The 20,970-nt window shown below is 41.1% G+C and overlaps 5 protein-coding genes across 5 annotated transcripts; 3 read left to right on the top strand and 2 right to left on the bottom strand.

Annotated features, from left to right (window-relative positions):
* Positions 1-6,995: 6,995 nt before the first annotated feature.
* On the bottom strand, positions 6,996-7,568 carry LOC106363673 (NEP1-interacting protein-like 2). Its single transcript, XM_013803380.1, has one exon. The coding sequence runs from the start codon at positions 7,566-7,568 to the stop codon at positions 6,996-6,998; it is 573 nt and encodes a 190-aa protein (XP_013658834.1).
* A 1,418-nt stretch (positions 7,569-8,986) lies between these two features.
* Positions 8,987-10,669, bottom strand: BNAA09G40850D. Its single transcript, XM_013808558.3, has 8 exons — positions 10,517-10,669; positions 10,294-10,422; positions 10,110-10,225; positions 9,951-10,032; positions 9,802-9,861; positions 9,618-9,725; positions 9,495-9,540; positions 8,987-9,420 (listed from the first exon to the last, which is right to left on the bottom strand). Exons 1-8 carry the CDS (start codon positions 10,601-10,603, stop codon positions 9,197-9,199), a joined length of 852 nt encoding a protein of 283 aa, XP_013664012.1. The 5' UTR covers positions 10,604-10,669; the 3' UTR covers positions 8,987-9,196.
* A 454-nt stretch (positions 10,670-11,123) lies between these two features.
* Positions 11,124-13,134, top strand: LOC106368556 (pentatricopeptide repeat-containing protein At2g25580). The gene is made up of 2 exons (XM_013808557.3): positions 11,124-12,920; positions 13,062-13,134. Exon 1 carries the CDS (start codon positions 11,124-11,126, stop codon positions 12,897-12,899), a length of 1,776 nt encoding a protein of 591 aa, XP_013664011.1. The 3' UTR covers positions 12,900-12,920; positions 13,062-13,134.
* Positions 13,135-13,392: 258 nt separating this feature from the next.
* LOC106365129 (putative L-type lectin-domain containing receptor kinase II.2) lies at positions 13,393-15,822 on the top strand. The gene has a single exon (XM_013804579.3). It carries the CDS (start codon positions 13,676-13,678, stop codon positions 15,644-15,646), a length of 1,971 nt encoding a protein of 656 aa, XP_013660033.1. The 5' UTR covers positions 13,393-13,675; the 3' UTR covers positions 15,647-15,822.
* Positions 15,823-16,387: 565 nt separating this feature from the next.
* LOC106365128 (potassium channel AKT6) lies at positions 16,388-20,702 on the top strand. Its single transcript, XM_013804578.3, has 10 exons — positions 16,388-16,648; positions 16,963-17,704; positions 17,798-18,043; positions 18,127-18,225; positions 18,334-18,366; positions 18,482-18,667; positions 18,749-18,943; positions 19,052-19,127; positions 19,398-19,979; positions 20,214-20,702. The coding sequence occupies exons 1-10, from the start codon at positions 16,434-16,436 to the stop codon at positions 20,474-20,476; spliced, it is 2,637 nt and encodes an 878-aa protein (XP_013660032.1). The 5' UTR covers positions 16,388-16,433; the 3' UTR covers positions 20,477-20,702.
* Positions 20,703-20,970: the final 268 nt, after the last annotated feature.

Below are 20,970 nucleotides of genomic sequence, written 5' to 3'. Positions count from 1 at the left end.
AATTCCCTCTGCAGTGAATATAGCCCATCCCAGTCCCGCCTTTTCCGTTTGTATATCCCACGCGCTGCATCTGTTCTGACCACTACGGAGTTAGGTGCGTCGGACGGGGGGTTATGGATTAGTCTGAGGCGATCAGCAGTCGACGCAGGTTTGTCTTGGTTGTTACTCCACTCCCGAGCCAACCCGATAGCTGAAGACAGAGTATGTTCAGGGGAAGCAGAGTGTCCTTCGAACACAAACTTGTTGCGGGCTTTCCATAAAGACCAGAGGACCCAGGGAACAAGAGATCCCGACACGATTCCAGTCGGTGGGAGGCACTGTGCAGAACAAAGCATGGTCCAACTCGATTCTAAATCTATAATTCCTCTGACATCCACCTCTGGCACTAGGGGGGCAAGGCGCCACACCTGTTGAGCAAAGCGACAATGGAATAAGAGATGAATGATAGATTCAGAAACACCACACCGTTTGCAGTTTGGGTCCGCATCTATGTGTCTCTCAATAAGCCTCTCTCCCACCGGGAGTGCACCTTTAAAGAGTTTCCAGACAAAGAGCTTGACTTTGGGGGAACAAGGTAAATTCCAGACATTCTTCGACCAATTGAACTCTACCCCGTGAGGGCCAATAACATGATTATCCTCACTATCAACAGCAGCAAAGTAGCCTGATTTAGTGGTGTACTCACCGGTCTTCATGCCTAGCCAAAGCAACTTATCAGGAGCCCCCGTGCTGCTTGGTTTCAATCATAGAATGCTCTCTTCAAAAGCAGGAAGCAGGAGTTGGATTTTTTGGCGATCCCACTCCTTTGTTTCTGGTATCATCAAATCTGCTACCGTCAATTCTGTACTTTGTTCGCCTGGAGGGCCCATTGGTCTTCTCAGTTCTTGTAGACTGAGCCAGGGATCGTCCCATATGTTGATTGATTGTCCATTTCCAACCACCCAACCCAGCTTCTTCACTAAAAGATCTCGGCCTTTTAAAATACTTCTCCACCCATGGGAGATGGAATTAGTCTCAGGCACTGTTAGGATATCATTGTCGAGGCAATATTTTCCTTTAAGGACTTTGCCTAAGAGGCATTCTGGGTTCTGAAGCAGTCTCCAACTAGTCTTGGCTAGGAGAGATATATTGAAGTTTTGGAAGTCGCGAAAGCCCAGTCCACCTATTGCCTTTGGTTTCGCCATATTGTTCCAAGCAACCCACGCCATCTTCTTCATGCCGTCATCACTATCCCACCAGTAACGAGTAACTGCAGACTGAAGTTTCTTACAAATAGAGACTGGCAACATGAAACACGTCATAGGATAAGATGGTATCGCTGAGAGAACACTCTGTATCTTGACGAGCTTTCCTGCCGTGGAGAGGTACTTGTTAGACCAAACTTTAGCTTTTTGTTTTATACGATCAACCACCGAAGAGAAGAGGTCGCGCTTCCTCCTACCAAAATGTTCCGGGAGGCCTAAATACTTCCCAACACCTCCTTCTTTAATTATCAATAGTTGATCTTTGACCATTTGTTTCAGGGAAGCTGGGGCTTTGCGGGAAAAGGTGACAGCAGACTTGTCTTTGTTTATTGACTGTCCCGAAGCGGCTTCATACGTTCGCAGTATAGAGTTAAGAGCTATGCAGTTCTCCTTATTTGCACGGAGGAAGAACATAGTGTCGTCTGCAAAGAAGAGGTGACTAATTTGGGGACTGCCTCGAGCGACTCTCAGTCCTTGAATTAGCCCTTCTTCCTGAGCTCTGTTACACAGTCCCGATAACACCTCGCTACACATGATAAATATGTAGGGAGAGAGAGGATCGCCTTGGCGAATTCCTCTAGTCGGTACTACCTTCCCTCTAGGTAAGCCGTTAATGAGGAAGGAGTATGTAACAGTTGAGATACACTGCATGACACACCTTATGAAGTTCTGGTGGAATCCCACCCGCTGGAGAACAAGAGAGATAAACTCCCATTCAAGACGATCATACGCTTTGCTCATGTCGGTTTTAACAGCCATGGCACATCTTTGTTCCGCTTTGGACGTCTTGAGATAGTGGAGGACCTCATGCGTGATTAGTACATTGTCTCCTATTGCCCGTCCCGGCACAAACGCAGATTGGTTTTCTGAGATGAGTTTTTCCATGAGGGGCTGCAATCTGCGGGTGATGATCTTGGAATAGATCTTGTAATAGACATTACACAGGGCAATGGGGCGATAATCTGAAACTTTCTGCGGGTTGGAGATCTTCGGGATGAGGCGTATATGTGTAGCATTTATGTTCGATGGAAGCGACTCTCCCATAAAGAAAGCTTGTACTTCCCTGGTGATGTCGGGCCCGATATCGTCCCAATGAGTGTGAAAGAAACCAGCCGAAAAGCCATCAGGCCCGGGGGCTTTTTCAGCATTGATTGCGAAGACAGCTTCCTTAATTTCGAGGGCAGAGGGAGTAGCTACAAGTCCCGTGTTATCTTCCTCCGTGACAATAGGGTGGAGAGCTTTCTGGACCGTGGCCTCTCTCTCACCTGGTTCCGTCGTGAAAAGCTTGTCAAAATACGCACCAATGACCTGGACAATGTCCTCCTCTTTACTCACCATCTGCCCATCTTCTCGCTCCAATACAGAGAAGGCATTGCCACGCCTCCTTGTCTTCGTTATTGCATGAAAATAACCCGTATTTCGATCTCCAAGTTTCAGCCAGAGTAATCTACTTCTTTGCTTCCAGTATTCTTCCTCTGCGGCATACGCTGCGTTCAGCTTGGAGGATATATCCTGAATTAATCGCGTATCATTTACGGGGCTAGAGAGCGCATTATCGAGCTCTCGCTTCTTCTGCTCAATTATTTTCTGGCTGTTTCGCTGTTGCGTCTTGTTCCATGCTGAAATGGCGCTTCTAGTGGATATTAGTTTCTCGCTGACAGAGCCACCCTGAGTTCCTTTCCAGGTCTCAGCGATAAGCTTCTTAGCATCCTCGTTCTTGCAGAGGCGTCTATCATACCGAAACATACCTCGGCGTCTCGTTCCCTTGTCAAAGAAAGCCAGCAATGGTCTATGGTCCGAACTCTCGAGCTCAAGATATTGACATCGCGCGGTTGGAAAGACTTCCGCCCATCGAGTATTTGAGACGGCTCTATCCAGTCTACATCTTACTAGGTGATCTCCTCTTTGTCCTCTCCAAGACAACATATCGCCTGAGTGTTGAAGGTCAAAAAGATCACCCTCTGAAAAGAAGGTTCTCAAATCTGAGAATGACCCCTCTGGTCTTATTATACCTCCTTCTTTTTCTTCATTGGAGAGGATATCATTAAAATCGCCTGTAACAAACCACGGCTCCTCTCTATCATTAGCAGCAAGCACAAGTTCTTCCCATAGGAGTTTTCGTTGTCCTCTGTCTGTACTACCATGCACGAAAGAAGAATAAAAAGATTTTCCCTCAAATTCCACAATTGTATTGATTACATGGGTATTTGAGTCTAATAAGTGCATTTTGATTCCTTCTTTCCAGAAAAGTCCTAGCCCCCCAGCTCCATGTCCAGTTGGAGAGACCAAGTGATGGTGGTCGTAGCGCAGCTTTTCAAGTTTTTTCAAAACCACCTCGTCGGGGTTTTTGGATTCCATAATGAAGAGGATATCAGGTGAGAACTTTTTTGATATCTCTTCTAATCGTCGAACTGTCCGGGGATTCCCCAACCCCTGACAGTTCCAGCTCGCTATGACTAAGGAGCGGGGCGGGATGGAGTCCGAAAATCCATCCTCTTGCGGGTCGTAGCTGGTATCATGTTGCAGATGGGGCGGTTGTCCGAACTTGTTGTGGATAGCTCATGTTCTCTGCCCTTGGATGTTCCAGCCTTTGTCTTGGTTTTTCCCGCATTAGTCACCAGCGAAGGGGTCTTTCTACGGGCAGGTGATCCTTTTGCTTGAGTGGTTCTTCTTCTTTTCTGTGCTGAGCTTGGTGGTGGCTTCGCTGGTTCTTTACCACTCCTACCAGGAGGGCGTCCAGGTCTCCTTTTGGGTGCATCCACTGGGGCCAGTTCTTCAATCTCAGTTGGTACATTTACACACGGGCCCAATCGTAGCTGTGCTGACACGCGGTCACCTGAGCCTTCAGTAGGGGTCGTTGCATTGGCTTCATTGGCTCCCTCTCGGGGCGATGTCTGAGGGCCCAGCCTGAGAGTAGCAGGTAATCTCTCTCGAGAATTGGCTTGACTTTCCAAGGACTTTCCTGAGCTGGTGGGAGGATGGTATGGGCTAGAACCCAGTCGTTGAGTAGCAGGAACTCTGTCGGGTGTAGCGTTACTCAGACCATGTGGGCCCTCTGGAGGTGTGCTAAGTGAGGCTCGAACCATTTGTATGGCTGTTTCCTCTAGTTCACCTTTCTCTTCCGCCTGTCGGAGTCTTTCCTTCCTAGCTTCCCTCTCAGTTGGATCAGCGCATTTGGTATACTGAAGCATAGCATTTCTCACTTCACCTATTGCTTCCTCGACAGCTTCTTGGGGCAACTGTTGCAAACAAGTTTGCTGGGGAATCCCCCTACTTGCTGTCTCGTAATTGGTTTTAGTCCCTGAGGATCCATTGTTTTTTGCCTCCGGGCTTCTCCTGGAGACTTCCCTATAGAAGCTCTTACTAGGGGGTTCAGGAAGGTTCCGATATTTAGAGTAGTCTCGGTGAGAATGTGAAGATCTCTCTTGCTCTTGAGTAGAGCGTTCTCTTGCTTGAGAAGAGCGGCGGAGGGATCCTTTTTCCTGCCAGAGTTGGGGTTGATTTTTATAATATCTTTGAGGCTGCTGATCTCTATAATCTTTGCTACCTCTGCTCTTATGATTTTCTCTGTTAATGGAGGCTGTAAACTGGAAGGCTCCTTTGTGCTGGTCTCTCTCTTGACGGCTGCGATCAATGTGCGCTGAGACAGAAGTTGAGCTTTTTGCAAATTCTTCTCCAATTCCTGGGTTGATGGCTGATCTTCCACTGATACCTTCATTGGAGGCTTTTAGCGCCTTCGCCTCTGCCCTTGCAACCAAGCATTCCTTAACATCATGATCTAGTTTCAGACACTTGATACAATGCTTATCCAGACGCTCATACACCAGCGTAGTGGTAACCTCATCACCGTTAGGGTATTCCACTACCGATTTAGTGATCAATGGGAGCAATCCATTAATGTGAACTCGCATTCTAGCAGTCAGTGCTGTGATCTCCGCTTTTTCAAAAAGGCCGATATCTTCTCCAATGCATTTGAGTGTAGGCTCTGTCCATAGGTGGACTGGGAGTCCTTGGACTTTAATCCAAAACGGAATCAACGATGGGAAGGTGGGGGAGACAGTAGGCTCCCATCTCTGTAAAATAACCATCCAGCGGGCATAATGATAGGGTCGTTGTTCCAGGACCGCCATCAAGTCTGATTCAAGCTCGAACTGAAACTGGAATAGGCCATTACCCAAATCTGAGCCTACTGGCTTGAATTCAGTCTTCCAATGCTCGGTGAAGAAATGTATTAGGGACCAGACCTTCTGCACTGACTTATTTGTTACACGCCCAATGAGCGTTAAGGAGTGTTTGCGAAGTAGTTCAGTGTTATCGGGTAACGGAACTTTTACACGAGCTGAGCGAGGAGGCTGGTGTGCACTAAGCGCCAGACCCTTCCCTTTCTCTGCTGAAGAGATCCTCCGGTGAGACATCTTTGAAGAATAACCTCTTAGCGGTTGAGTGGTATAGTGGATTCTAAGCTTGAGGGAAACCCCTGAAGTCAATAGATATTCCACAACTGTGCACGCTGAAAGATGTAGACTGCACGCTTTCCTCAGTTAGATGTTGTAACGGTAGTATCCAACACGGAGAGGCAAGAGGATTATCAGAAAACCAGGAATCCCCAGTAACACAATAAACTCTAGCAAGGGTGTTTTTCTCAAAAACCACCCCCACAAGAAAAGTTACAAAGAGCGTTCAGAGGATTTGAGGAATCGTCATTCTTCATGTTATCTGCATCGCCGGGAGGAGTGAGGCGGTGAGCGGCGGTTCCTCCGACCATAGTCGGGGGATGAACCCAGCGTGTAAAACTGCACGACGTCTCTCGGACCGGGGGAAATTCCAAAAGAGGAAGGAATTTTGAATTTTCAGAGGAATGTTTGCCGGGTAATAGCAGAGCTTTAGACAGGGGAGACCTTTTGACTTTTGGTTAATATCAGCTCTCGAAAAGCGCGTCTGGGAGAGAAAGTCGCCTTTTACTTGAAAGTGTTTTATTGCTGTAAAAATTTACATGTATATTAAGAAAAAATACTGATAAAATGCTATAAATTTAACTTAATGATCCATGTATTAATGTTTAATATGAAATTGACCCTAGTGAAATCTTTGGCTGGTTCCGCCACTGATCATGTCACTGTACAAATGAGACTCAGACTAGTGAAACTACAACAAGAAGAATAACGCTTTCTGCACTTTGCTCTGTGAGATTTACAAAAACAATTTTTGGCATCAGATAATGCTTGTTTCGTCAAAATTAGCAGAGAGTTGAAGTATAAGATATGATATGATCATCCAGACTTGCTCAGCATTACTGATCGTGATACAAATGGGAAAGAGCAATTTTGCAAAGACATAAAAGTCGAATCCAGATCTTGCTTGCTCTACACATGTCAGATAAGGTAGAGAGCACCTGAACTCATGATAATATGATCAAACAATTATTTGAGTTAAAAAGAAAAAAAAAGGAAAACAGTTTTTTGAGCTGGGAATATACTTTCAAACCTGATCAAAGAAAATAACGTATATAAATAAAATATGACAGAAGTAAAGCCATAACATGACTACTAAGTGTGTTTTTGGTTTCGTTGAGACGTTGGCATAACGGCATTGCTTGTTCATTTATAGATGCTAAACATGAACACAAAAGAATCTGTAATGAATGTTTTTATTTCTCTGAAAAAGGAAACCGAAGTCTTACATTACATGTCTAGCAACAAAAGTAGTTTCAGTTAAGAAAACAAAAACATTAGTAAAGATAAAATAGAGACTCTAATCAAAATCAGTTTCAACATACTCCTCAAGCAGAATTTCACGACAGAGAGGGCAAGAATTATGACTCTGTAACCACTCTCCGACACATGTAGAATGAAACCGGTGCGAACAATATGGCAAATCAAACGTCTCATCGTTCTTGTACAAACCCTCCAAACAGATGGCACATGTAGTAGACTCTTCTTCTTCTTCTTTTTCCCTAAGAGAGACCACCTGTTGGGTCTTAACGACATAAACAGACATGACGTAAGGTTGAAGAAACCCAACGTATTGAACCGCCTCAGCTGCGATTTTTTCTGCGATGCGACGGGACAAGGTACGATCATGGAGACGAGAGTCGATGAGCCTAAACAGATGTCTCGGGCTTAACTGGTGGCTGATGAGATTCAGGTTTATTTGACGGGAGGGAAAATGAAACGGCGGGTCCAGTCCTGTACAGACGAGGGTTCCATCGGTATCGTCAATGGCGAATCGCTGGAATCTTTGATAGAAACTGATGCAAACACTGTTTTTGCGTGAGGGCTGATGGTAAAAGGTTTGATCAAAGGACGTAAACGCAATGATATCCATCTTCAAATCAAAGGTAGAGAGAATAGAGTGAACGTGTGAAGAAATAAGTGAGTCTTGTTATTGTTATATAAGGTCTTTCCGAATGCTAAAGTTTCCTTTTTTATTCTTTTGTGGTTGTTTATTTCCCTTTTCTTAAAATTCATACGTTCGTTTTTGTTGTTTCCTTTTTTTTCTTGTTTTCCTTTTTTTCTATTCGAACACGTTAAGATTTGGGTGATTGTGTCGATTAACCTAGCAAAATTGGTATTATTATTATTCTTTTAATAGATTACAGATTTCAGGAGAAAAGGAGTAAGTGTTATACATACACACATACAATTTGATTAGAAAAAATAAAATTAAGAACTGGAGAAAATCATCAAAATCGGTCTGGTTGAATTTTAAATTTTGGGTCAGGTCGAAACTTGGCTTCAGAGCCGGTAACGAAATTGTAGCGGTCCTCTTCGTGATAAAAAAAAAAAAGATTTTTATCATACAAGTTATTTAATTAAAAAAACATAGATTAAAAGATTATAATTTTCAAAAAGTATTTTTAAAATATAAATGATTTATAATTCAACTAATTATTAAAACCTTGTAAACTTTAATTGTTTACACTATTCATTAGAAATAAAACACATTGATGTAAACCAGCTTATATTTAGAAAGATACTACTTCTAAAATAGTTTATAGTTTATACTATAAAACAAGAGGAATGCATATTTCATTTTTACCTTTAATCTTTTTTTTTAAAATTAAAAATTAATATAAATTATACATATAAATTATTGTTTCCTTTTCATGTTTTGACACTTTATAATAATATTGATACATATGTGCATATAAAATTATTTAAAAAGAAAAATAGGGGGTCATATTGAATGTTTCATGTTATTTGCTTCAAGTCTGGTTCTGGTTGACTAACTAGTTTTAGAAAAATAGTAGTAATAAATACTAGTTTATATTCTATATCTCTATTTTTTATTATTTTATACTAACATTAGTTGAAAAACATATTAAAAACTGGGGTTTTTAATGGTATAATAATCAAACCAAATTTTATCATTAAAAAAACATATTTTAAAACATCATCTTTAATGATATATTGGTTAATGGGTTTTAGCATGCATTAGTTAGATAGAAAATTATTAGATATAATGGTTTTATTATATTCTTATGTTCTTAAAAAAAAACAAAATCTTAATGCTTACATCAAACATGTATGTATGATGATTTTATTGATGTTAACCATATTATAATACAAGATACACAAATGTAATTTAACATATAGTATTGCATAAAACCTAAAAAATGTAATTTAACTACCTAAAAGTACCATGTGTTCAACAACAAAAATAATTTATAGCTTATAAGTAATAACTAATCTCAAAAGTACAAATTCTTGAAAGTGAGAACAACTGAAACATTAGGGGAAAACTATGTGAAAACAGCTTCTCTTCCAAATTTGAAGAACGGCCATCAATTTTCTCAAGATGATGGGAGATTCGATGACTTCATGTGTTTGGTTCTTATCTCTCGGATCTCAATTCTAGCATATTTCTATAAACATATATCTTTCTAGCAGAAATTGCACAATAAGATGTTTAATGATTTCACTCCACAGAGCAGGAGAGATATAAGTGTAAACTTATGCAGATGCATATTCGTTATCTTCTTGGTTCAAAAGAAGTTTCTCTTCCTGCTCCAACCTTTGCAGCCATTTCAGCCCGAGATCACATCCTGCTCTCGCAGCGACTTGGAACTGCTCTTTGGCCAACTCTAACGGATTCATATCCATGTTTTCTCTTGATCTCTTGGGCGGCGGAACTCCCACCGCGTTCATTCTTGTTAGAGATTCCGGGACTTGCACACCTGTAAAGTTGTTGACACATCTTTAACCAAGTAATCTCGGAAAGCAAGCAAAACGAAACGAGGATATTACAAACCTCTAAGTAAAAGAGATCCATACGCTATAGCAGCACCGGCATGTCCCTGAAACATAAGCGAGTCAAAAACTATGGGAAACTACAACAAGAAGCAAGTAGTAATGAAGCATAAAGCATCTTTACCTTCTCTGAAGCCCTGTGGAAGCACCATACAGCGGAATCCATATCTTGCTTCACACAGTCTCCTGTCAGATACACTATCCCTAAAAGGTAAAGGGCACCTGGATGCAGCTGCAAAGTTACCATCTCTCACAAGGTGAGATTATTTCCTGAAATTTCCGAATAATAATATACTGAGTCATCATACCTGATCAACAGCATTCTCTATATAATGAAAGGCTTGCTGATCTGACTGGACATGATCATTCTGCGAGATAGAATATGAAAAAATATAAAGAGAGAGCTCTGTTGTGTCTCTCCATTTAAGGTTATGAGTAAGAAACTCGGAAGGTTTACCTCGACTCTTAAACGACAACCCAGCTCATACTGAGCATCTGCATTACCCATGTCTGCTGCCTCGACAAGCAAAGCAGCTCCACTATGACACAACCAAAGCATTGCTGTAAAATGACATAGTTGTACCATGAAGCACAAGCAATGGATTTTTTAACTTACATAGCTTTACAGGCACCAGGAACATGATACTTCAAGTGCAACTTAGAAAGCCAAAATCTAGCATGAGTGTTGAGATTATCAGCCTCAAGAGCAAGCTCAAAGTTCTCTTTAGCTCCCTGAACACACCAAACAATTTTTAATAAACAAGGATTCGTTAGAACTTGAAAGAGTAAAGAGTAAGTACCCTGAGGAGAGGGATAAGGCGTCGATCATTGAGTTCACAGTAGTCAATGACTCTATCCACTTCCTTAATCGCGCTCCATCCTTTCGCTACGTACTCCATCGCCTTCTTGTTCCTGCTGTGTATCCCTCTCTGCACACCACAACCACAACCACAAACATCCAATCACGGAACCGATAAAAAAAAGTCATTTCGTATAGAAATCCAGAACGAAAGATTGATATACTCGCTGATCGCATCCGTGAATTCGACGACCTAACTTCGATTCCGCGGCGGCGGCGGAAACTTGCCGGAGAATCAGGCGGCGGAGCATGATTCGCCTGATTTACCCAACGGTGATGGAAGAAACAGATTCCAATTCCTCCTACTATACACGATAGTCTAGGCCTGCGGGTTGTACCGAACCGGTTCAGGTCCAACTTGGCTGTTATTGGTTCGGTTCGGTTCGGTTCACCTTAGCAATCGATTAATTTTGATATTTACAAAAAAGTCAAATCAAATACTTAACCGAAATTTCTACCAGAACCGGCTTTAACCAAACTAACCGAAATTATTCAAGTTTTTAATCAGTTAAAAGTTTTAACTTAAAACAGAAACCCGAAGCTTTGGTTCACTGATAGTTTTCACGAACCGGACTAACTGAATACTGAACCGAATATTTCTCCATAACCAGAAAACTACCAATTAATCCACAGCACATAGGCCCAAACTAGGCCCAAATAGTCCATCTCCGATAGTATCTTCGTCATTTCGAGCTCGTAGCCGCCCAGCCTTAACCACCCCGGCAACTTCCGTCGGTTCTGACTGAGATCCTCCGTTACCATTTCTTTCTGATGTATAGGAAGCTATCTTTCTTTCCCAGAGCAAACTACGCTCGCAATGAACCTGGCTCTTTCTCCAAAACTCTCCTGAGGCATCTCAGCACGGCTGTTGAAAGGTTAGGTTTTTCAAACCCTAACGAACACCGAGCCGATGATGATTCATCACACACCTCCGGCGATATAAACCCTAGAGCAGGGTTTTACGGAAACGAAGTTAGTGCTCGGACACAACAGAGTCAGAGTTCTTGGTCACGGAACCTCAATTCCAACAGCGGTTACTGGAGAAGCTCTGATTACAACAGAAACGGTTGGCACTCAGGTAGTTCCAAGATTGAAGAAACGCTTGAAGAGTTTGATTCGTATTGCGAAAACTATCTTCTCAAAAAGGCTATAGAGTCTATGGAATCGTTGGAGAGTATGGGCCATGTTCTGGACTTAGCTAGGCTCTTACGGTTAGTGCATCTATGTGGAGAAGACCATCTTTCTCTAGAAGACAGCCTTTTGCGAGAAGCCAAGGTCTCTCTTCAGGGGAAGATCAGAGTGTGGGTTCACCACTCGGATGCTAACTACTTGAAGTATTACACTGATCTTGTGGTTGAGGAGTTTGACGCGTTTTGCAGACAAGGGAATGTTAAAAAGGCTTTGTATACGATGGATACGTTGGCTAGTTTGAGTCATCCTGTGGATTTAGCTAGGCTGATGGGATTAGCTAAGCTGTGTGGGGAAGTAGAGGCTTCAGAGGAAGCCAAGTTTGTTCACGGGAAGATTATCTCCTTGGGTTGTGTTTTGGATGTGAGTTCATATCATGTGTTGATAGAGATGTACTCCAACTGTGGGCTGATGAATGAAGCATCGAGTGTTTTCGAGGAAATGAGTGAGAAGACTCTGGAGACTTGGTGCGTTATGATAAGATGTTTGGCGAAGAATGGACTAGGAGAAGACGCTATTGATATGTTTACTCGTTTCAAAAAAAACCAAGGAAACAAACCTGACGGTGGACTGTTCAGAGGAGTGTTCTATGCGTGCGGGTTGCTAGGTGATGTTGACGAAGGGTTGTTGCATTTTGTGTCGATGTCCAAAGACTATGGCATCGTTCCTACCATGGAGGACTATGTAAGCGTCGTTGAGATGTTGGCCTTACCAGGATTGTTAGACGAAGCTTTAGCATTTGTTGAGAGAATGCCTATGGAGCCAAATGTTGATGTGTGGGAAACACTGATGAACCTTTCTCGAGTACACGGGGATCTAGAGCTTGGAGATCGGTGCGCTGAGATTGTCGAGGAGTTAGATCCTACGCGGTTGAACCAACAGTCAAGGGACGGTTATCTTCCGGTTAAGGCATCAGATGTTGAAAAAGCGAGTCTGAAGAAAAGATCAGGGATTCATGGTCTTGGCAGAATCTCAAACTCTAGGACGCATGAATATAGAGCAGGGGATACCAATCTACCTGAGAACGATGAGCTTTTACAGATATTGAGAAACTTAAGGACGCATATGCTAGAAAGGGGCTATGTCTGTCAAACGAAATTAGCTTTGCATGATGTAGACGAAGAGAGTAAAGAGAATGCACTTCTTGCACATAGCGAGAGAATAGCTTTTGCTCGTGCTCTTCTCAACACGCCACCTCGTAATCAGTTCACGATCCTGAAGAACCTTCGTGTGTGTATTGATTGTCATAACGCCTTCAAGATTATGGCGGATATAGTTGGTAGACCGGTGGTCATGCGAGATGCAAAGAGATTCCACCATCTCAAAGATGGAAAATGCAGCTGCAAGGACTATTGGTGATTAACCAGAATAACCTTTGAGGTTTGTTCTATGGTTGTCTGCATTGAAAAGCTTTTTGTTTATCCAATTCTTTAGAACACGTTTCCATATTGTCTGCATACTTGCATCACTTTCTACCATTACTGTTGTCGTAGATCAATCTCAGTTTCTGTTTGTGTTCAGGTTATACGATCAGCTATGTCGTGAATGCTGTGTACTTCTTGTTCTGGATAATATTATCAACATGTTTCTGGCGTTTCGTGTTGCATTTAAAAAATGTAAGAGAGATATATTGTTGGTTATGTTAATTCTTATAATGATGTTTACCTGTCACATTTAGACAGTCCTACTTTTGTCTTACCTTGTTCTTATGATGCAATGCACATTTATGTTGTTATAGAAATTACAAGTCCTTTTTGTGACAACCTACTAAAATTTGTAATAGAAATAATTTATAAAACATGATTTGTCTTGTATGAAACAGATTATTGAAAGATTTTTGGGGATGATTTTTGAAATAATATGAAGTGGAAAAAAAGAAGAAAATTCAACTTGTATGATTTGGTTAGAAGTATTTTCATTTTGTCTCCTAGCCAAAAGTCTAGGAGTGCGACCAAGACCAGTTCAACTAGAAGAAGTTGTGTAGCTGATGTCATTAGACATTAGCAAAGTCAGAAGATAGGAAACTTCCCTAGGGTCAACTCTTAGTTCTTCTGCCTCATATGCACTAACATTTTCTATAAGTTATGTTTGTTAGTTAGTTAGTACCCCCCAAACATTCTGAGAAAATTAGGGGGATGGCAGGAGCTATACTATGGATGTTAGCTTCAGTCCATGCGATCTCTATGGTTCTAGCTCAAGATGGTAATCAGTTTGTGCACTACGACTTCCGGAAAGCAGATCTATACGTAGATGGAATGGCAAGTACCAAAGATGGCAGACTAAAACTTACTAATAGCTCAAAGAGAGCCACTGGGCACGCCTTCCACAGAACGCCAATATCTTTCGTAAACTCTTCATTTTCGTTCTCCACCGAGTTCGTGTTCGCGATCGTTCCAGAAGAGCGCACCAGCTACGGCCAAGGAATGGCTTTCGTTGTCTTTCCCAGCATCGTTGACCTAAGGTATGGCGCATCAACATCTTATCTAGGGATATTCAATATGACAAATGATAACAAAACCGAGAATCATATACTTGCCATAGAGCTTGACACTAATGTAAGCTCTCAAGCCCTTGAAGAGAGTGATAACCATGTAGGGATAGACGTCAACAGTATAGTATCGGTCGAATCTAAGGACGCTAGTTACTTCGATGACACGGTAGGGATGAACAGGAGCCTGGTGCTCGCTAGCAAACAAAGAATTCGTATTTGGATAGAATATGATGGAGAGCATAGATTGCTAAATGTGACTCTTGCTCCCCTCGAGACCCCAAAGCCAAGATTGCCTCTTTTGTCAAGATCTATAGACCTTTCCAAAATCTTTAAGGAGCAAATGTTTTTCGGTTTCGCTGGGAGTACGGGTACGATCAGAAGTCATCAATATATTCTTGGTTGGTCACTGGCTATAGGCGGAAAAGCGCAAAGCCTTGACATTTCTCAAGTAATGGATCTCCCTCGACCGCCACGTAATCACTTACCGCTTATACTCGTCGTTGCATCAGTAGTTGCTTTCTTGATAATAGCAGGAGGAATAGTATACCTTTACCAACGGAATAGGTACTCAGAGGTGTTTGAACAATGGGAATTACAATACAGCCCCCAGAGATTCTCCTTCAGAACCCTCTACAAAGCAACCAAAGGTTTCAAGGAGAATAGAGTGCTTGGAGCTGGAGGTTTCGGCAAGGTTTACAGAGGAGAGCTTCTCGATGGCACACGAATCGCGGTTAAGAGAGTCTCCCACGGTGCAGAACAAGGAATGCAAGAGTACGTTGCGGAAATCGCTACTATGGGAAGGCTAGCACACAGGAACTTGGTGCAGCTACGCGGTTATTGCAGGAGGAAAGGTGAATTGCTTTTGGTCTACGAGTACATGGTTAATGGAAGTCTAGCTGATCGCTTGTTCGATGGCGACAATCTCAGCTGGTCTCAAAGAGTTCATATTGTGAAAGGAGTATCCTCTTGCCTTCACTACCTACATGAAGGTTGGGGGAAAGTTGTGTTACATAGAGATATAAAAGCTAGCAACATTCTCTTGGACGAAGATTTAAACGGGAAACTTGGAGATTTCGGGCTTGCTATATTCCATGATCGTGGCGCGACTTTTGAAGCCACGCGTGTGGTGGGAACCATTGGTTACATGGCTCCAGAGGTTACCTCCATGGGCGTGGCGAATGAGGCGACTGATGTCTATGCTTTTGGAGTACTCATGCTTGAGGTGGTCTGCGGGAGGAGACCAGTAGAGCCAGAAAGGTCTCCCGGGCAGAAGATTTTGGTTGAATGGGTTGCCAGTTGCGGGAGAAGAGGTGCTTTACTAGATAGCGTTGACATTAAACTAGCAGGAAATTTTGAAGTTGATGAAGCTATGCTGCTTTTGAAGCTAGGCATGATCTGTTCACAGATTGACCCACAAAGGAGACCTACTATGAAAGATATAACAGAGTATCTTGAACAAAAGAAACGTATCCCACACATTTCGTTTGATACAGCTGAGTTTGGGATACCCATTGTAGCCCTAATAAGCGATGAAACAGTAACAGCACAAGGATCTGCTCTGTCGTTTGCTAGTTTCTTATATGACACCATTACAGTGTTATTTAGAGGTCGCTGAAACCTGCATCATGGGTTGGTAAACATACTAGAAAACATGTTCTTATATGATAATTGTGTGTTTATGATAGTGTTAAGTGTGCAAATAAATAGTGAAGAAAGGATGACTATGTCTACCATCTTCTCAAATGTATGAAAATTTACAGTATGTATGTATATGAACTGCATCATTGCAAAAAAAAAAGTGAAAGAAAGATTATGTTTTTATATAAAAATCTATGTATTTTAAAATCATGGATTAGAGAGAAACATCTAAATTCTTTTTTTTTTAAATTATGTTTTTATATAAAAATTATGTAAAATCTAGATTTTTCCTTTTTATAAGTTATATGATTTGTTAAAAAAAATAATAAAATTTTAATTAAAATTAATTAAGGAAAAATGAAATACAAATGTTTTAATAATGATAATTATGTATAACTTTTAGTTCATTAATTAATGATAATTTTGTACTTCACCACTATTAGAATTAACTTGACAATGACACATAAGAAACGGATTTTCAAATAGTATTATAGAAATTTGTTAATCTTGAAATATGTTATGTTGATTGGAATCTGCCATTTTTTTTTTGAGAGAAAGAGAAAAAAGGAGGTAAAATAACAATTCCCAGCTCAGGCCAAAAGGAGGAAAAAGGATACAAAAAAAAGGAAAGAAAACGAACGTAACAAAAGATATATAAAAGAGTAAAATTAGAAACCGGAAAAATAGGAGGAGATCCAAAAAAAAAAACCTTTTTGATTCTCTTCTCTCTTGAAAGCAAACCCAAAATCAAAAAAAAAAACTAAATGGCCGATAAGAAGAAGAAGGTGTGGTTTTGGGGAGATAATGACGGCGGAGGAGGAACGGGGAAGGATGCGGAAGATGACATGGCTGGCCATCTGTCTAGAGACGAGACAATGAGCCAATACAGCCATAGCAAAGGCCTTCTCCCTTCTCTCGGAGCCACCGCTCGCTCTTCCCTCCGTCCCTTCATCATCTCTCCTTTCGATCCTCGCTACAGGTTCCTATCTTCTCTTCTTTTATGCTTCCATTATTTGTTTTTATTTATCTGTCTCGAGACGAGACAAGACCAAACAATGAATGCATGTTCGTTTTACATTCGCCTTCATGGGTATCTTTGTCACGTTGTTAAGACACGTGATTCTTAAGACACGCATTGGTTAGGTTTTGCATCTTTATTGTACGTACTTTTGGCATAAATCTCTACTTAAAATCTAAAATTTGCATTTATTAATTATGTATATCCGGTAGAAACTTCTGCATGTTATTGTTATCACTCACGTAGCTGCATACGTAATTGTTTTATATGTGCAGAGCATGGGAGACGTTTTTAGTGTTTTTGGTGCTCTACACAGCCTGGGCGTCGCCTTTTGAATTTGGTTTCTTGCAAAGGCCAAGAGCACCTCTCAGTATCCTCGACAACATCGTGAACGGATTCTTTGCTATCGATATAGTCCTGACATTCTTCGTTGCCTTTCTAGACAAGGTAACGTACCTCCTCATCGACGATCCAAAGAGAATCGCTTGGAGATATGTGTCCACTTGGTTTGCTTTCGATGTGATATCCACGTTCCCATACGAAAGCTTCGGGAGCTTGCTTCACTCGAGTATTCAAGGGTATGGCATTTTCAGCATGCTGCGCCTGTGGCGTCTCCGGAGAGTCAGTAACTGTTTCGCCAGGCTAGAGAAAGATAGGAGATACAGCTACTTCTGGGTTCGATCCACGAAGCTTCTCCTCTGTACTCTTTTTGTGATTCACTGTGGTGCTTGCTTCCTCTATTCCATTGCTTCGCATTATCCAGACCCTTCCAAGACGTTCATGGCATTGACCGATGAGAACTGGAAACAGTCTCCTCTAGCTGTGCAGTATAACACGGCCATGTACTGGTCCATTACTACTTTCTCAACAACGGGTTATGGTGATATACATGGTGTTAATTCGAAAGAGATGACTTTCATTCTTTTCTACATGGTATTTAACCTTGGATTGTCTGCTTATATTATTGGTAACATGACCAACTTGGTCGTTCACGTCACCAGTCGCACCAGAAAATTTGTAAGTACAATAAATAAATAAAAAGATAGTCTATGCACTTACTGGTCTCTGTGGACTTCTCATCATGAGTTTGTTGTATTTGCATTATTATAGAGAGATACCATCCAAGCCGCCTCGGGGTTTGGTCAGAGAAATAATCTACCAGTGCGGTTGCAAGATCAGATGGTAGCTCATTTGTGTTTGAGGTACAGAACCGATTCAGAAGGCTTACAGCAGCAAGAGATCATCGATTCACTCCCCAAAGCTATACGCTCCAGCATATCTCATTATCTGTTTTATGAAGTTGTTGACAACATTTACTTGTTCCATGGAATATCCAACGATCTTCTTTTCCAGTTGGTATGTGTTCCATATCTCGCAGGAACCGAGTTATCATTAATTGTTATTCATAGGTTAAGAAGGTTGAGTGTGTTATCTTGTAGGTCACGGAAATGAAAGCAGAGTATTTTCCTCCGAAAGAAGATGTGATTTTGCAGAACGAAGCACCAACAGACTTTTACATATTGGTGACAGGTGCTGTCGTAAGTATTTCTATCATATATCATTTGTAGCATACTTTCTTGTTTTTGAAATATTTATATATGCATCCACTTCTTGTACTATTCCTTACACATTCTTCTAATGCGCAGGAAATAATTGCACGTGTAAATGGAGTAGAGCAGGCAAGTTGTAATAGAGACATTACGCCACTTATGTCTTTCTAAGATCTGATTTGACATTGTTGCAAATGGAATACTGAAACATATTTTGGCAATGGTTGTTGTGAGTTCTTTACAGGTAGTTAGTGAAGCACAAGGAGGGAATGTTTTTGGCGAAGTTGGGGTGCTTTGTTACAGACCGCAGCTGTTTACTGTTCGTACCAAGCGATTGACTCAGTTGCTTCGCCTGAACCGTACCACACTCTTAAATCTTGTTCAGGCAAACGTAGGAGATGGAGCCATTATCATGAATAATCTTCTTCAGGTGTGGGAATAATCATCATCTTCTTGTTCTTAGTAATATTTTTTTGTTCCATTGGCCTTATATGTTCTTTTGTTGATGCAGCATTTAAAAGACTCGGAAGATCCAGTGATGAAAGGCATTTTGGCTGACACAGAACACATGTTGGCTCAGGGGAAAATGGATTTACCTCTCAGCTTGTGTTTTGCTGCAGCCAGAGGAGACGATTTGTTGCTGCATCAGTTACTAAGACGAGGCTCAAACTCTAATGAAATGGACAAGAATGGGCGAACTGCACTGGTAAAGCAGAAAAAACAAATCCTCTGTTTCTATACCATCACATCCTCCTTTTTGTGCCTTAACCAAAATTTCTTACTCTCTATGTCTCTCTCTGTCTGTACATCTCAGCATATAGCAGCATCAAGAGGAAGCCATTACTGTGTCGTTTTACTTCTGGAACATGGAGCAGATCCTAACATTAGAGGTAAGACCATCTTAGATGACACTTTATGTTTTCCTCTATATTTCACTCTATAATAAATTAATTGTATTTTTGTGACAAAAAAATAAAATAAAGTAATTGTATTATAGTAATATCATTGGAGCTAAAATTATTCTACAACAGAGTTATTTTATTATAGAGTAAATTAACAATTAAAAAATTAAAATGTCATTGGAAATGCTCTAACTAGTCGAATATGTCTCAATAAAATTTGTTATGTATTTACTAGTGGTTGCTCGTACATATTTGCAGATTCAGAAGGCAATGTACCCTTGTGGGAAGCAATCATAGGGGGGCATGGTGAGATTACAAAGCTCCTTGCGGAAAACGGGGCAAAGCTAAGCTTAGACTCAGTGAGCTATTACTCGTGCTTAGCCGTGGAAAAACACAGCTTGGAAGCACTCAAAGACATCATCAAATACGGCGGTGACATCACACTCCCTGACGGAACCGGAACCACAGCCTTGCACAGAGCAGTCTCAGAAGGACACGTGGAGATTGTGAAGTTCTTGTTAGACAAAGGTGCTGATTTGGACATGCCGGATTCTTACGGCTGGACACCACGAGGTCTTGCCGAGCATCAAGGACACGAAGACATCAAAACATTGTTTCATAATCACAGGCCGGTGGAGAAGAAGCCGGAACGTATCCCTGGAACACCGGAGTTTCCTGTCACGGGAAAGCCACTGATGAAGCATAGCAGTGAGCCTACACTGCCACATTCAGGAGAAGTACCTCTTGTCCAAGAGGGAGGCCAGCTTGTGGTTTCTCAGAGACGGAAACTCAGTAACTTCAGAAACTCTCTCTTTGGGTTCATTTCAGCTGCAAATACTGGTAAAAACCACCTAAACCTCTCTATTTTATATCTACCACTGGTTGCTTTATCCTCAAGTAACAATATTGGTTCTTAAGAATAGTCTAAAACGAAAACTCAAAATCCTAAGCCTTAAATCAAAAATTAAACCGTGAAGGTTGACCTTCTCTTAGGTGTTCCTATATTCACAAAGATTATTACATTGTTCGGTTTTCTTTTTTTTTGAGGAAAGTCAAAACTGTGTGTTTGTACAGGTGATGATGGAGGAGAAACTACAAGAAGCTCAGTAGGAGGAGGTGCATTTTATCCTTCTAGAGTCACGATTAGGTCGTCTGAAAACGGTGAAATTGGTGGCAAAGTGGTAATATTACCGAATTCTATGGAAGAACTATTGAAAGTTGGTGAAGAAAAGATGGGTTTCCTCCCAACCAAAGTACTTACGAGGGAAGGAGCTGAAATTGACGACATCACTCTTGTAAGAGATGGTGATTGTCTCATTCTTGCAAGAGATCCTTGATTGATGCACATGCAACTAGTTCTCTTTTTAACCAAAAAGACTGATTTTGTCAAGCTGAGTGAGATTTATAGTAATGATACGATGGAAATATGAGTGCATAACGTAAGCCCCAACCAGTCTCTTTATTTTGTTGGGACTGACACAATTTTTTTGAATTTTGTTGTTTTGTATATATTTTATTGTTGCCTACTAACTATGTTTCATAATATAATAATTAAAAATGATTGCCGAGTATATAATACCACAAACAAGTCAAAAAATCTATAGACATTATAAAATCTATACGCACTATATGTATTATTACTGGATAAAGTGAAAAGTAACTGAAAACAATTCCACTAATTCGGATGAAAAAACTGATATTTCTAACAAAATTTAAAACAATAAAGAAAAAGAAGTATACTATTCCACCCATCATAACTGTGATGATAACCATTTGCATCCATAATGAATGATAGTTATCAATCAAAAAAGCCAATTAGATTCTATGGTGA

The sequence above is a fragment of the Brassica napus genome, chromosome A9, assembly GCF_020379485.1.
Source record: "Brassica napus cultivar Da-Ae chromosome A9, Da-Ae, whole genome shotgun sequence".
Taxonomy (NCBI): Eukaryota; Viridiplantae; Streptophyta; class Magnoliopsida; order Brassicales; family Brassicaceae; genus Brassica; species Brassica napus.
This window is presented reverse-complemented; position numbering and strand designations above follow the sequence as displayed.